The sequence below is a fragment of the Pristiophorus japonicus genome, chromosome 5 (genome assembly GCF_044704955.1).
Source record: "Pristiophorus japonicus isolate sPriJap1 chromosome 5, sPriJap1.hap1, whole genome shotgun sequence".
Classification (NCBI taxonomy): Eukaryota; Metazoa; Chordata; class Chondrichthyes; family Pristiophoridae; genus Pristiophorus; species Pristiophorus japonicus.
Genome location: NC_091981.1, coordinates 272,695,079 through 272,710,258, shown reverse-complemented (window position 1 = coordinate 272,710,258; position 15,180 = coordinate 272,695,079). Strand labels below are relative to the sequence as shown.

General features: G+C 45.4%; 1 protein-coding gene across 4 annotated transcripts in view; it reads left to right on the top strand.

The window, feature by feature from the left end:
• The window catches only part of dpp6a (dipeptidyl-peptidase 6a), an 828,704-nt gene that overhangs the window by 431,226 nt on the left and 382,298 nt on the right, over positions 1-15,180 (top strand). For all 4 annotated transcript variants that reach the window (XR_011593400.1, XM_070881647.1, XM_070881648.1 and 1 more), the window contains one exon: positions 4,014-4,095. Coding sequence is in view for 3 of the 4 variants with exons in the window: in XM_070881647.1 (XP_070737748.1) it covers positions 4,014-4,095 (82 nt within the window). In the remaining variant the exon portion in view is untranslated. The remainder of the gene's footprint in view (positions 1-4,013; positions 4,096-15,180) is intronic.

Sequence of the window (15,180 nt, the reverse complement as noted above, 5' to 3'; positions counted from 1 at the left end):
GAGACATCGATAACGCCATCATCCAATACCTAATCTTCAATAACCTGCTCACTGGCACTCTGCTCAGGTTCCGCTGGAGTCACTTGGCTACAGGGCTCTTCAAAGATCACCCAGGCATTCACGCAAGCTGAATGTCAGAGGGAGGTGAGCATAGCCTCCCTCTTCTTCAAGTCAGCAGTCAACTGAGCATAGCATCAAAGAGCTCAAGCATAATCGTCATTATAGGCAGCCCCTCGGAATCGAGGAAGACTTGCTTCCATTCTAAAAATGAGTCTTTAGGTGGCTGAACAGTCCAATACGAGAGGCACAGTCCCTGTCACAGGTGGGACAGATAGTCATTGAGGGAAAGGGTGGGTGGGACAGGTTTGCCGCACGCTCTTTCCGCTACTTGTGCTTGATTTCTGCATGCTCTCGGCGATGAGACTCGAGGTGCTTAGCGCCCTCCCGGATGCACTTAGGGCGATCATTGGCCAGGGACTCCCAGGTCAATGGCAGACCAAACAGAACATCGTCCAGTGACTGTAGTTATACCTGACTTAAAGGAAGGTGCCAGATATTGTAGACCCAGGATACTACTGCAGGACAAAGCCGCCCGTTTGATCGACACCCTATCTACCAGCTTAAACATTCAACGTTAACCATTCACTCCCTTCCCACCACGCACCATGGTTGCAGCGTGTACCATCTACAAGATGCACTGCAGCAACTCGCCAAGGCTTCTTCGGCAGCACCTCCCAAACCCACAACTTCTACACCTAGACAGACAAGGGCAGCAGGTGCATGGGAGCACCATCACTTGCAAGTTCCCCTCCAAGTCACACACCATCCTGACTCGGGGAAGTATATCGCCGTTCCTTCATCGTCGCTGGGTCAGAATCCTGGAACTCCCTGCTAACAGCACAGTGGGAGTACCTTCACCACACGGAATGCAGCGGTTCAAGAAGGTAGCTCACCACCCCGTTTTCGAGGGCAATTAGGGATGGGCAATAAATGCTAGCCTTGCCACATCCCATGAACGAATAAAAAAAAAAAAGTTCCTCAGGGAAGCATCATCAGTGCAGTCATACTCAGGTGCTTCATTGATGACCTTGCCTCCTTCATAGGGTCAGTAGTGGGACTGTTCGCTGAGGAGTCCACGGTGTTAGCTCTACCCACAGCCAGTGTTTCCAACGCTCCAGGGTTCCCTTAAAGGGGACACGCAGCACCAAAAGAAATTACAGGGAACACGGCAGATGGAGTATAATGTTGGAAAGTGTGAGGTCATGCACTTTGGCAGAAAAAAATCGAAGAGCAAGTTATTATTTAAATGGAGAAAGATTGCAAAGTGCCGCAGTACACCGGGACCTGGGGGTAGTTGTGCATGAAACACAAATGGTTTGTATGCAGGTACAGCAAGTGATCAGGAAGGCCAATGGTATCTTGGCCTTTATTGCAAAGGGGATGGAGTATAAAAGTAGGGAAGTCTTGCTACAGCTATATAAGGTATTGGTGAGGCCACACCTGGAATATTGCGTGCAGTTTTGGTTTCCATATTTATGAAAGGATATACTTGCTTTGGAGACAGTTCAGAGAAGGTTCACAAGGTTGATTCCGGGGATGAGGAGATTGACTTACGAGGAAAGGTTGAGTAGGTTGGGCCTCTACTCATTGAAGTTCAGAAGAATGAGAGGCAATCTTATCAAAACGTATAAGATTATGAGGGGGCTTGACAAGGTGGATGCAGAGAGGATGTTTCCACTGATGGGGGAGACTAGAACTAGAGGGCATGATCTTAGAATAAGGGGCCGCCCATTTAAAGCAGAGATGAGGAGAAATTTCTTCTCTCAGAGGGTTGTAAATCTGTGGAATTTGCTGCCTCAGAGAGCTGTGGAAGCTGGGACATTGAATAAATTTAAGACAGAAATAGACAGTTTCTTAAATGATAAGGGAATAAGTGTTTATGGAGAGTGGGCGAGGAAGTGGACCGAGTCCATGTTATCGGATCAGCCATGATCGTATTGAATGGCGGTGCAGGCTCGAGGGGCCATATGGCCTACTCCTGCTCCTATTTCTTATGTTCTTATGTTCTTATTGTCACACTGTAATTACACCCTCCGGCCAGTTGGGTGGAGTGGGGGGGGGGGTGGGTGGCGGGAGGTAGCTGCAGTAATAGTGGGAGGAGGTCATTACAATGTGCCTAGTTTACATAGTCACGTTCCATTATAAGTTGGAATTTAGGGGGAGAAATTGGGGTCATTTGCACCTCCCGTTAGCATCCCTTTGCGACCAGGTGCAGTGGCGCCAACAACGGCCGCTGAATTCGGTAGGCGCTATGGCATTGCGCTCCAACTCCTGCACCCAAAGATCATGACATCATCGCCGCGCTTAGTGCCCCGTTATCGCCCCGGACCCTAAATTGGATATCACTCCCTGAAGCTGCACCGGGCGATGACAGCGCCTGCTTCAGGAAACGCATACCGGGTGGCTGGCTGCCAGCGGGGCGAAAGTTAAAGGGGCTATGGCCGAATAAATGTCCTTTTTTTTCCTCATGGCTGCGGCTTGGGACGCGGGGTTTGGTGCTGAATGCCGGGCTGATCATGCGGTCCAGGTAGGACCCTTTCATTAATGCTGTGTAAGCAGCTTGAGCCCTTCCCTTTAATTCAGGGAAGAGCCCCTCCTATCCAGCAACGTTACGCGGCCCAGTGCGTAGCGCTGCTGAGCCGTGCGCCCCGTTACCACCCCAGAAAGGAAGCGGAGCCCTTGATTTATTGTTCCCTTGCTATCGGGGGCGGTGACCCCAATTTCTCGCTAGTGGGCCTGACGCAAAGTCTCGCACCTCGCAACTGTTTTCTCCCCAGACATGGCACACCTGAATTTCTCGGACTTAGAATGGAAACATAAAACTAAGGAGAGAATGCATTGGATCTGAAGACACTGGCCCAGTTAACCTGGCCCTCTGACCTCACTCTGGTTATCCACTTTGGTAGGAAAAATAAAAAAGCAAATTATTATTTAAATGGGGAGAGATTACAAAATGCTGCGGTACAGAGGGATCTGGGGGTCCTTGAACATGAAACGCAAAAAATTAGCATGCAGGTACAGCAAGTAATTAGGAAGGCAAATGGAATGTTGGCCTTTATTGCCAGGGGAATGGAGTATGAAAATACGGAAGTCCTGCTACAAATGTACAGGGTATTGGTAAGACCACACCTGGAGTACTGTGTACAGTTTTGGTCTCCTTATTTAAGGAGGGATATACTTGATTTGAAGGCAGCTCAGGGAAGATTCACTAGGTTGATTCCTGAGATGAAGGGGTTGTCTTATGAAGAAAGGAGGAAATTCTCCTCTCAGAAGATCGTGAATCTTTGGAATTCTCTACCCTAGAGAGCTGTGGAAGCTGGGTCATTGAATATATTTAAGGTGGAGATAAGACAGATTTTTGAACGATAAGGGAGTCAAGGGTTATGGGGAGTGGGCGGGGAAGTGGAGTTGAGTCCAAGATCAGATTAGCCATGATATTATTGAATGGCGGAGCAGGCTCAAAGGGCCAAATGGCCTACTCCTGCTCCTATTTCTTATGTTCTTATGTTCACCTGAAGACTTCCCTTGGTCTTGGTACTCCCTGTACAGTGCCATGGGAGATTAACTAGTAAATAATAAGCATTGGTTTGGATTGTAATAAAACCCAAGATATAATTTATTTTCTTTTCAGAAGTGTCAAATCCTGATGTTCTAATTGGACTATTTCTTTCAAGCTCATTTAGCCAGGTCAAATTCTCATAAGGAACCATAAGCATGAAAGAAAATTAATTTTAATCAAAGCCTTTTGCTCTTCCAGCTGTGACTCATCAATCACAGCTTCTGTATTCGGGGATTTTGTAACGGTAGCTTCTGTGTATTCTTTAATCCCTCCAGGGGGTGTGATTGATGTTTGTTGCTACGATGCAGACTGACTCACTGTTACACAACTTTCTGACTGACGTGCGTAAGTCCTGGAAACCTGAACTTTCTGACCTATTTCCTTCTTGAAACAGGGAGCACCTCACCTTGAATCCACCCGAGGTTCGGGACGCACAGTTGCTGTACGCAGGCTGGGGTGTCCAAGGCCAACAACTGGTGAGAATTTGTTTTGTTTATTTATATCTATATGCCTTTATGGTTTATTCGAGTCTTCGATGGCTCCGCTAACCCCTCTATATTAAGTTGTAAGAAATGTAAATGACTGAGCAAATTGAAAGGTCACGAAGCTTAAAACATGTTTTATGTGTGTAGACTTTCCTTGCATCCTGCTTTGTAATGTTCAATTTGACATTTAGAGGAGAGTGTTCAGGTTATAGTACAGAGCACTGTAAATGCCATGACTGTTTTATAGCCACAAAGGCCTTGAATGTCCAAAGCTTAATAGCTACCTTAATGATTTCAAAATGTACACCATGCCCTCTCATTCTTCTATTATATTCACTGTCATTAATTAAGCTCCCACATTTCTGGATGGACTTTGACCCGGTTTCAGTGCATGAATATTGCTTCTCGATCATCAGCTGCAGGCAACACAGGGCTACTCTGCCACTCCCTCCAACAATCTAGTCTCCAGTTACACTGCAGACAGACAGTAGAGACTGGATTTTTCATCCACATTGCCACCTATTTTGGGGTGTATCCCAGATGGCCAACATTATTAGTGTCAGCACTTAAAGCAAATATCTCTTTTAACTAAAAATACAATAGTTTGAACACTTTGTCAATTTACCCCATCATCCCTATTTTTCTACATTCTGTGTCCTATTCCAGTTTTTTTTCTTACATAGTATTGACAGCATACAAGCAGGCCATTCGGCCCAACTGGTTTATGCAGGTGTTTATGCTCCACACGAGCCTCCTCCCGCCATACTTCTTCTAACCCTATCAGCATAACCCTCTATTCCATTCTCCCTCATATGCTCATCTAGCCTCCCCTTAAATGCATCTATACTATTCACCTCAACTACTCCATGTTTCACTTCTAACTACTCTCTGGGTTACTCTAAAATAAAAGATAATTTTAAAATCTTTTGCTTCCTTTTCTATCCTCTGAATGGTGGAGCAGATTTTTAAATACCATTTTTAATTTGCTGATAACTAGTATTTAAAGGAAACTTATTTAGCTTTTTAAGAGCCCAGAGTTGAACAACTGACTTGGTCCTTCATAAACATGACCAGGTCAATCTTTGATACAGTTTTACTCTTCAAAATGCAGAAGAGGGTTATTGACAGCCCCTGAGCTGGTGATGGTTTTAGCACCTTGGGTGTTTTTCGATGTTAAAGGTGCTATATAAATGTAAGAATGGAAAGATATGAATGTACAGAACCAACAAGCGAATCCTGAAGTAAAAAGGCCTGACTCATAGTCCTAAGTTGCTTTCCTTGCCTAATATTCATCTGGCTCCCTACTGAATTTGCAAACACAAACTGCCTGAAGTGCTTACTTCGATAGTCCATTCCAATCTTTCACCACCTTCTGTGTAAAATTATCAAATCTAATCTGATTTGTTCGTCCTTGTTGTTCGGAGTTGGAGCCTGGGCCTCCTTGTTGACTTGGGATTATATCAAACACATTGTTAAGGATCTGTTTGTCTGTACGTACAAAATTCTTACATGGCTTGACAGGGTAGATGCAGGGACCCCTGGCTGGGAAGTCTAGAACCAGGGGTCACAGTCTCAGCATAAGGGGTCCGTCATTTCGGACTGAGGTGAGGAGAGATTTCTTCACTCAGAGGGTGGTGAATCTCTGGAATTCTCTACCCCGAAGGCTCAGTCGTTGAATATATTCAAGACAGAGATTGATAGATTTTTGGATATTAAGGGAATCAGGGGATATAGGGACAATGCAGGAAAGTGGAGTTGAGGTTGAAGATCAGCCATGATCTTATTGAATGGCGGAGCAGGCTCGAGGGGCCGAATGGCCTATTCCTGTTCCTAATTCTAATGTTCTTATGATCTTATGTACCCTTTAGCATCTTGAATGCTTCAGTAACATTCCCCTGAGGCTTCTCCCCTTGAGCATAAATATTCCTCATTTCCATAGTCTCTCCTCAGAGCTTAGGTTCATAATCCCGAGTACCATTTTGTTGTCCTTCACAAAACAAGGATATGCCTATTGTAGTGCAGTGACCAGAATTGTTTTCCAAACTCCAGATGGTGCAGGACTAATGCCCTGTACAAAGTCAACATAATTTCTTGGGCCATATTTTCTACCCTCTGACTATACACAAAGATAATTACCCCTGTTGCGTATTGTATTGATGGTTTCAGTAAGCAACCTACAGTTTTGCAGAAAAGTGGAAGCTAAATTGCACACAGTTCCGCAATATGTGGGAAATAGTCACTTGAAAAATTCTGAATAATGAATGTCCTAAATAGAGGGAAACCCAGTATCTGCCCCCCAAAATTCTGATTCAAATTCAAATGTAGGTAAAGTGATTCATATCTGAAAGGTATCAGACAATGCCTCCTTGTTTCACTGGTATATTATAAGATTAGTTTATGTTTAGGGTTTAAATATGATGCCTCAATGAACTTGCTTTAAACCATCTTACATAAACCAGCCTGAAATATATCAATTGATGCTCAAGTAAAGTCCATCAACAGCATAGTATGAAACTGAGTGAAAGGCAATTTAATTCTTCCTTGCCAGAGGCATTAAGAACAGTCAGACACTAAAGGGCCAAATTTGCCCCGCGGTGAGTTTGCAGCGCATAATTCAAATGAGCTTTTTTTAAATCGATGGCGCGAATTTGGGCTCTTTGTGGAATAAAAAGTTGTTGTTGTGCTAACAGAGCGCTCTCGCCGCACTCGAAAGTCTCAGTACAACACCGCATCACTGATGACATTAGCGCGATACGGACGTGCCGTGTCGCGCTGACGCCTCACAACGTCCCTCCCCATCTTTTAAAGGGGAGGGCTGCTGAAAACTCTGCAGCCTCTTTAGTGACGCCCACTGGGCCACCGGGGAGGGTGTCAGCCGGGCCAGCGATCTGGCACCCAGGAGAGGGTGCCCGATCTGCATGTTAGCGGGCCCGCCATGCCAGCGGCCGCCATTGTCGGGCCATCAGAAAAGTTCGCCGTCAGAACTAATATGGTGGCCGCCGCACAACCACCTTCCCTTTACATAGAAACATAGAAAATAGGTGCAGGAGTAGGCCATTCGGCCCTTCTAGCCTGCACCGCCATTCAATGAGTTCATGGCTGAACATTCAACTTCAGTACCCCATTCCTGCTTTCTCGCCATACCCCTTGACCCCCCTAGTAGTAAGGACCTCATCTAACTCCTTTTTGAATATATTTAGTGAATTGGCCTCAACAACTTTCTGTGGTAGAGAATTCCACAGGTTCACCACTCTCTGGGTGAAGAAGTTCCTCCGCATCTCGGTCCTAAATGGCTTACCCCTTATCCTTAGACTGTGACCTCTGGTTCTGGACTTCCCCAACATTGGGAACATTCTTCCTGCATCTAACCTGTCTAACCCCGTCAGAATTTTAAATGTTTCTATGAGATCCCCTCTCATTCTTCTGAACTCCAGTGAATACAAGCCCAGTTGATCCAGTCTTTCTTGATAGGTCAGTCCCGCCATCCCAGGAATCAGTCTGGTGAACCTTCGCTGCACTCCCTCAATAGCAAGAATGTCCTTCCTCAGGTTAGGAGACCAAAACTGTACACAATACTCCAGGTATGGCCTCACCAATGCTCTGTACAACTGTAGCAACACCTCCCTGCCCCTGTACTCAAATCCCCTTGTTATGAAGGCCAACATGCCATTTGCTTTCTTAACCGCCTGCTGCACCTGCATGCCAACCTTCAATGACTGATGTACCATGACACCCAGGTCTCTTTGCACCTCCCCTTTTCCTAATCTGTCACCATTCAGATAATAGTCTGTCTCTCTGTTTTTACCACCAAAGTGGATAACCTCACATTTATCCACATTATATTTCATCTGCCATGCATTTGCCCACTCACCTAACCTATCCAAGTCGCTCTGCAGCCTCACAGCATCCTCCTCGCAGCTCACACTGCCACCCAACTTAGTGTCATCCGCAAATTTGGAGATACTACATTTAATCCCCTCATCTAAATCATTAATGTACAGTGTAAACAGCTGGGGCCCCAGCACAGAACCTTGCGGTACCCCACTAGTCACTGCCTGCCATTCTGAAAAGTACCCATTTACTCCTACTCTTTGCTTCCTGTCTGACAACCAGTTCTCAATCCATGTCAGTACACTACCCCCAATCCCATGTGCTCTAACTTTGCACATCAATCTCTTGTGTGGGACCTTGTCGAACGCCTTCTGAAAGTCCAAATATACCACATCAACTGGTTCTCCCTTATCCACTCTACTGGAAACATCCTCAAAAAATTCCAGAAGATTTGTCAAGCATGATTTCCCTTTCACAAATCCATGCTGACTTGGACCTATCATGTCACCTCTTTCCAAATGCACTGCTATGACATCCTTAATAATTGATCCCATCATTTTACCCACTACCGATGTCTGGCTGACCGGTCTATAATTCCCTGTTTTCTCTCTCCCTCCTTTTTTAAAAAGTGGGGTTACATTGGCTACCCTCCACTCCATAGGAACTGATCCAGAATCAATGGAATGTTGGAAAATGACTGTCAACGCATCCCACTATTTCCAAGGCCACCTCCTTAAGTACTCTGGGATGCAGTCCATCAGGCGGGGCACCACAGACAACATAGCTTACAACGGCCACTACACGTTATAAAAAATCCAAGCACAGGCATCTTCCACCCTTCAGAATGTAGTTCGGGATCTGGAATATTAGGTCCTTCATTGAAACACCTGTGAACTCATCCCTTTTTGGCGTGGAAACAAGTCATCCTCGCTTCGAGGGACTGCCTATGATGAGCTTCTCGCACCGAGAAGCTGTCGATGGGATCGCCCCTCGCTTCCCTCGGGGAAATTTCTGTTGAAGGGCACAAAGTGGTCGGCGTGGGGCGATAAAGGGCCAGCGCACACGGCAATTATATCATCGCCGCGTGTGTGTGCCGCGGCGGTGCGCTACTCGTGGAGTGCGGCGCAAACCACGTTTCATCGGCAGAGCCCCGGGGGGCAAATCCACTCGTGTCAGTGTGGCCTCCGTGTCTGTGCGCTAACTCATCAGGGCACCGTTAAAGCCAGCCGGCGGCGCTAATTGGCACTGCATAAAGAGGCAACTTCAGCCCCATACACTGCACTTAACTGTATAATTTAAATTGCTGTTCATGCCATCGTAAGATTCGGGATGAGTGATTATAATAGAAGCAAATGAAACGTCGTATTAATTGACAGAATTTAAATCATAATAAGCACAGTGATAACTTAATTTTAAGTATCACAGTATCTTAGCCCTAGCTGGGTTTTGCTTAATTACTGTACTGCAGAGTAACAGGTTAATGTTGCTAGATCACAAAACAGATTTAGCATATTAAGTTCACAATCTATATTCAAAGTAGCACCAGTGGGTTCCAGTATTAAAGCTGTCATGCACATAATATCAGACCAGCTCTTGGGTAGCAAGCCGATGGTGGTATTGGGCAGTTCCGGCCGAACGCTGTGATTCTTTCGATGCATCTCTCCGGATGCCTGCGGTTTTCCGCCACTGCTGAAAGTTAAAATGATCCCCGAATGCACTCACTTCTACATTAATTACTGAATTGGCACAAAGATGTCTGAAGGACGGGTAAACTCACCTCTGTTTACATCATTGCCTATAAAGAAGCACTTTAAATACATTGATTTCAGCTGACTTGGTTTTTCTGTGTATATAAAAGAGAATTTATGTTCGCATGTCTGCTTATGATTGGTACCTTAGGAACATGTGTAGCAGAGCTGGTCTCCAGTTAATCTTGGGTAATCCTTGCCACTGGACCAAGCTCTAACTGTGTCAAGCCCGTGTGGTGGCTGGTGTGCAACGGCCAATACACGTTAAAAAATTCTAAGCAGAGGCATCTTCCACCCTTCACGATGTAGTTCTGGATCTGGATTATTAGGTCCTTCATTGAAACACCTATGAACTCATTCCTTTTTGGTATGGAAGCAAGACATCCTTGCTTCGAGGGACTGCCTATGATGATGATGATGAGGAACATAGGAACAGGAGTGGGTCATCCAGCCCCTCGAGCCTGTTCCGCCATTCAATGGGATCAAGGCTGATCTGCGACCTAACTCCATATACCCTCCATTGCTCCCTGTCCCTTAATACCATTGGTTAACAAAAAGCTATCAATCTCCGATTTAAAATTATCAATTGATCTAGCATCAATTGGTGTTTGTGGAAGAGAGTTGCAAACTTCTACCACCCTTTGCATGTAGAAGTGTTTCCTAATTTCAGTCCTGAAAGGTCGACTCTCATTTTTAGACTATGCCCCCAAGTCCTGGACTCCCCAACCAGCAGAAATAGTTTCTCTCTATCTACTCTGTCTGTTCCCCTTAATATCCTGAAAACTTCGATCAGATCACCCCTTAACCTTCTAAATTCTAGGGAATATAAACCCTAATTTATGTATCTCCTCTTGTAACTTAACCCTTGAAGTCCAGGTATCGTTCTGGTAAACCTATGCTGCACTCCCTCCAAGGCCAATATACCCTTCCTAAGGTGTGGTGCCCAGAATTGCTCACAGTACTCCAGGTGTGGTCTAACCAGGGTCTTGCTTAGCTGCAGCATAACTTCTCCCCCCTTGTAATCTAGTCCTCTAGATATATAGGCCAGCATTCTATTAGCCTTTTCGACTATTTTCTGTACCTACCAAAGTCATTTGTGGTAAAAGTTGGCTGGATCCAATAAAGCAACAAAGGGCTCTTACAGGTAACATTGTAGCAACTAAAAGTATCATCAAGTGCTCTACTCAGAACTCTGACCCGGCAAGTGATCCCCAGGTGGGCAGAGGAAACGTTTCAAGGACACCCTCAAAGCCTCCTTGATAAATCCTCACTGGCACCTGGAAATCCCGGGTCAAAGACTGCCCTAAGTGGAGGAAGAGCATCCGGGAGGGTGCTGAGCACCTCGAGTCTCGTCGCCAAGAGCATGCGGAAACCAAGCGCAGGCAGCGGAAGGAGCGTGCGGAAAACCAGATTCCCCACCCACCCTTTCCTTCAAAATTTGTCTGTCCCATCTGTGACAGAGACTGGCTCGAGGGGTCAAATGGCTCTACTCCAGCACCTAATTCTTATGTTCTTATGTTCTATATAATAGATTCTTTGAGACATAAGAATAAGAAGAATTTGGAGCAGGAGTAGGCCATTTGTCCCCTCGAGCCTGCTCCGCCATTTAATAAGATCATGGCTGATCTGATCTTGGGCTCAGCTCCACTTCCCTGCCCGCTCCCCATAACCCTTCACTCCCTTATCGCTCAAAAATCTGTCTATCTCCACCATAAATATGTTTAATGACCCAGCCTCCACAGCTCTCTGGGCAGAGAATTCCACAGATTTGCGACTCTCTGCGAGAAGAAATTCCTCCTCATCTCAGTTCTAATTGAGTGACCCTTATTCGTAATCTTACTCTGCAATTCCTTGAGGTATTCCGGCAGTGGGGGTATCTCATACCAAACTCGTTGATGTAGTTTGTCAGTCCTTCCTTGATGTCTTCGAATACGTGGATGGAGGTGGTCATTCTCTTGTATATATCAATCAATTCTTCTCATCCAATCCTTGTTGGTACCTCTGGGGTGAAGCAAAATACCAGCCTGTGTATCATGCAGATCCTCAAAGGATACGAGGTTAGTAGCTACACAATACCCTCCTTTATCCACATATGCTGCTCGAGTTGGAGCAAGATGGGCTCCAATAGCTTCCATGGTACAGTTTACTCCTGAACCTTGCATTGTGTTAAACCCACAAGTGGCACTAGGGTCGAAATTAAATTTTATGAGGACAGTTGGTCAAGTGACACACCTTTCCAATTTGGTCCCCACCAAGCTGTTTACATTCGTTATCGCATAGGGTAGAATTTCTTGGTCGGCAATATAAGTGCCGTCCGTAATAATCCCAATATTGTGGATCTCATACACATTTTTAGGTTCATTATACATAGATGACCTGGAAGAGGGGACAGAGTGTAGTGTAACAAAATTTGCAGATGACACAAAGATTAGTGGGAAAGCGGGTTGTGTAGAGGACACAGAGAGGCTGCAAAGAAATTTAGATAGGTTAAGCGAATGGGCTAAGATTTGGCAGATGGAATACAATGTTGGAAAATGTGAGGTCATCCACCTTGGGAAAAAAAACAGTAAAAGGGAATATTATTTGAATGGGGAGAAATTACAACATGCTGCGGTGCAGAGGGACCTGGGGGTCCTTGTGCATGAATCCCAAAAAGTTAGTTTGCAGGTGCAGCAGGTAATCAGGAAGGCGAATGGAATGTTGGCCTTCATTGCAAGAGGGATGGAGTACAAAAGCAGGGAGGTTCTGCTGCAACTGTACAGGGTATTGGTGAGGCTGCACCTGGAGTACTGCGTGCAGTTTTGGTCACCTTACTTAAGGAAGGATATACTAGTTTTGGAGGGGGTACAGAGACGATTCACTCAGCTGATTCCGGAGATGAGGGGGTTACCTTATGATGATAGATTGAGTAGACTGGGTCTTTACTCATTGGAGTTCAGAAGGATGAGGGGTGATCTTATAGAAACATTGAAAATAATGAAAGGGATAGACAAGATAGAGGCAGAGAGGTTGTTTCCACTGGTCGGGGAGATTAGAACTAGGGGGCACAGCCTAAAAATATGAAGGAGCCAACTTAAAACCGAGTTGAGAAGGAATTTCTTCTCCCAGAGGGTTGTGAATCTGTGGAATTCTCTGCCCAAGGAAGCAGTTGAGGCTAGCTCATTGAATGTATTCAAATCACAGATAGATAGATTTTTAACCAGTAAGTGAATTAAGGGTTACGGGGAGAGGGCGGGTAAGTGGAGCTGAGTCCACAGCCAGATCAGCCATGATCTTATTGAATGGTGGAGCAGGCTCGAGGGGCTAGATGGCCTACTCCTGTTCCTAATTCTTATGTTGTTATTCGGTGGGATTTGAGGTACGGCCAACATCAGGTCTAGCAAACCTCCACCGTTTGTTTTACATTCAAGTTGTGTGGGATATACCCCTGAGTTGACAACCAGGCATTGTTTCCTCTCCATATCGTGATGAATAAAATTATTTAGGACAACCATGAGGCTTCCACGAATTCGGCTAAAACTGATGTTTGCAGCACCTCTCGTAATTGGGTGGTGGAGCAAACTAGGGAAAACCTAGCCCAGATAAAGGAGGGTGAGGTGCCATTATGGGTTACTAACGAGAAATTGACTCGGGTTTTAAAAGGAAAAACCGCAGACTTCAACAGTTTCAAAGGTAAACTTGACTCTGTCTTGTTTAACCCGATTAAAACAAAGGAAAAGATAAGATTCATACAGTAGGGCCTTGAAACTGGGAGCCGTTAATCAACTGCCTGCCAAGGTCTGGGCATGGGCTTCTAATATAGTGGCCATGTCCTGAAGTTGGACCCCAGCTATTTACAATATACATTAATGATTTAGACGAAGGAATTGAATGTAAAATCTCTAAGTTTGCAGATGACACTAAACTGGGTGGCAATGCGAGCTGCGAGGAGGATGCTAAGAGGCTGCAGGGGGACTTGGACAGGTTAGCTGAATGGGCAATTGCATGGCAGAAGCAGTATAATGTGGATAAATGTGAGGTTATCCACTTTGGTGGCAAAAACAGGAAGGCAAATTATAGAAACATAGAAACATAGAAAATAGATGCAGTAGTAGCCATTCGGCCCTTCGAACCTGCACCGCCATTCAATAAGATCATGGCTGATTATTCACCTCAGTACCCCTTTCCTGCTTTCTCTCCATACCCCTTGATCTCTTTAGCCATAAGGGCCATATCCAACTCCCACTTGAATATATCCAATGAACTAGCATCAACAACTCTCTGCGGTAGGGAATTCCACAGGCTTTACAACTCTCTGAGTGAAGAAGTTTCTCCTCATCTCAGTCCAAAATGGCTTACCCCTTAACCTTAGACTATGTCCCCTGGTTCTGGACTTCCCCAACATCAGGAACATTCTTCCTGCATCTAACCTGTCCAGTCCCGTCAGAATTTTATATGTTTCTATGAGATCCCCTCTCATCCTTCTAAACTCCAGTGAATACATAGAAACATAGAAACATAGAAAATAGGTGCAGGAGTCGGCCATTCGGCCCTTCGAGCCTGCACCGCCATTCAATACAATCATGGCTGATCATTCACCTCAGTACCACTTTCCAGCTTTCTCTCTATACCCCTGGATCCCTTTAGCTGTAACAGCCACATCCAGCTCCCTCTTGAATATACCCAATGAACTGGCATCAACAAATCTCTGCGGTAGGGAATTCCACAGGTTAACAAGTAACTGAGTGAAGAAGTTTCTCCTCATCTTAGTCCTAAATGGCTTACTTCTTATCGTTAGACTATGTCCCCTGGTTCTGGACTTCCCCATCCTCGGGAACATTCTTCCTACATCTAATCTGCCCTGTCCCATTAGAATTTTATGTGTTTCCTTGAGATCCCCTCTCATCCTTCTAAACTCCAGTGAATACAGGCCCAGTCGATCCAGTCTCTCTTCATATGTCAGTCCTGCCATCCCGAGAATCAGTCTGGTGAACCTTCGCTGCACTCCATCAATAGCAAAAACATCCTTCATCAGATTTGGAGACCAAAACTGAACACAATATTCAAGGCATAGCCTCACCAAGGCCTTGTACAACTGTAGTGAGACCTCCCTGCTCCTATACTCAAATCCCTAGCTCTGAAGGTCAACATACCATTTGCCTTCTTCACCACCTGCTGTACCTGCATGCCAACTTTCAATGACTGATGTACCATGACACCCAGGTCTCGTTGCACATCCCCTTTTCCTAATCTCTCGCCATTCAGATAATATTCCGCCTTCGTGTTTTTGCCACCAATAACCTCACATTTATCCACTTTATACTGCATCTGCCACGCGTTTTCCCACTCACCTAACCTGTCCAAGTCACCTACAGCCTTTTAGCTTCCTCCTCACAGCTCACACCGCCACCCAGCTTAGTGTCATCTGCAAACTTGGAGATATTACACTCAATTCCCTCATCCAAGTCATTAATGTATATTGTAAATAGCTGGGGTCCCAGCATTGAACCCTGCGGAT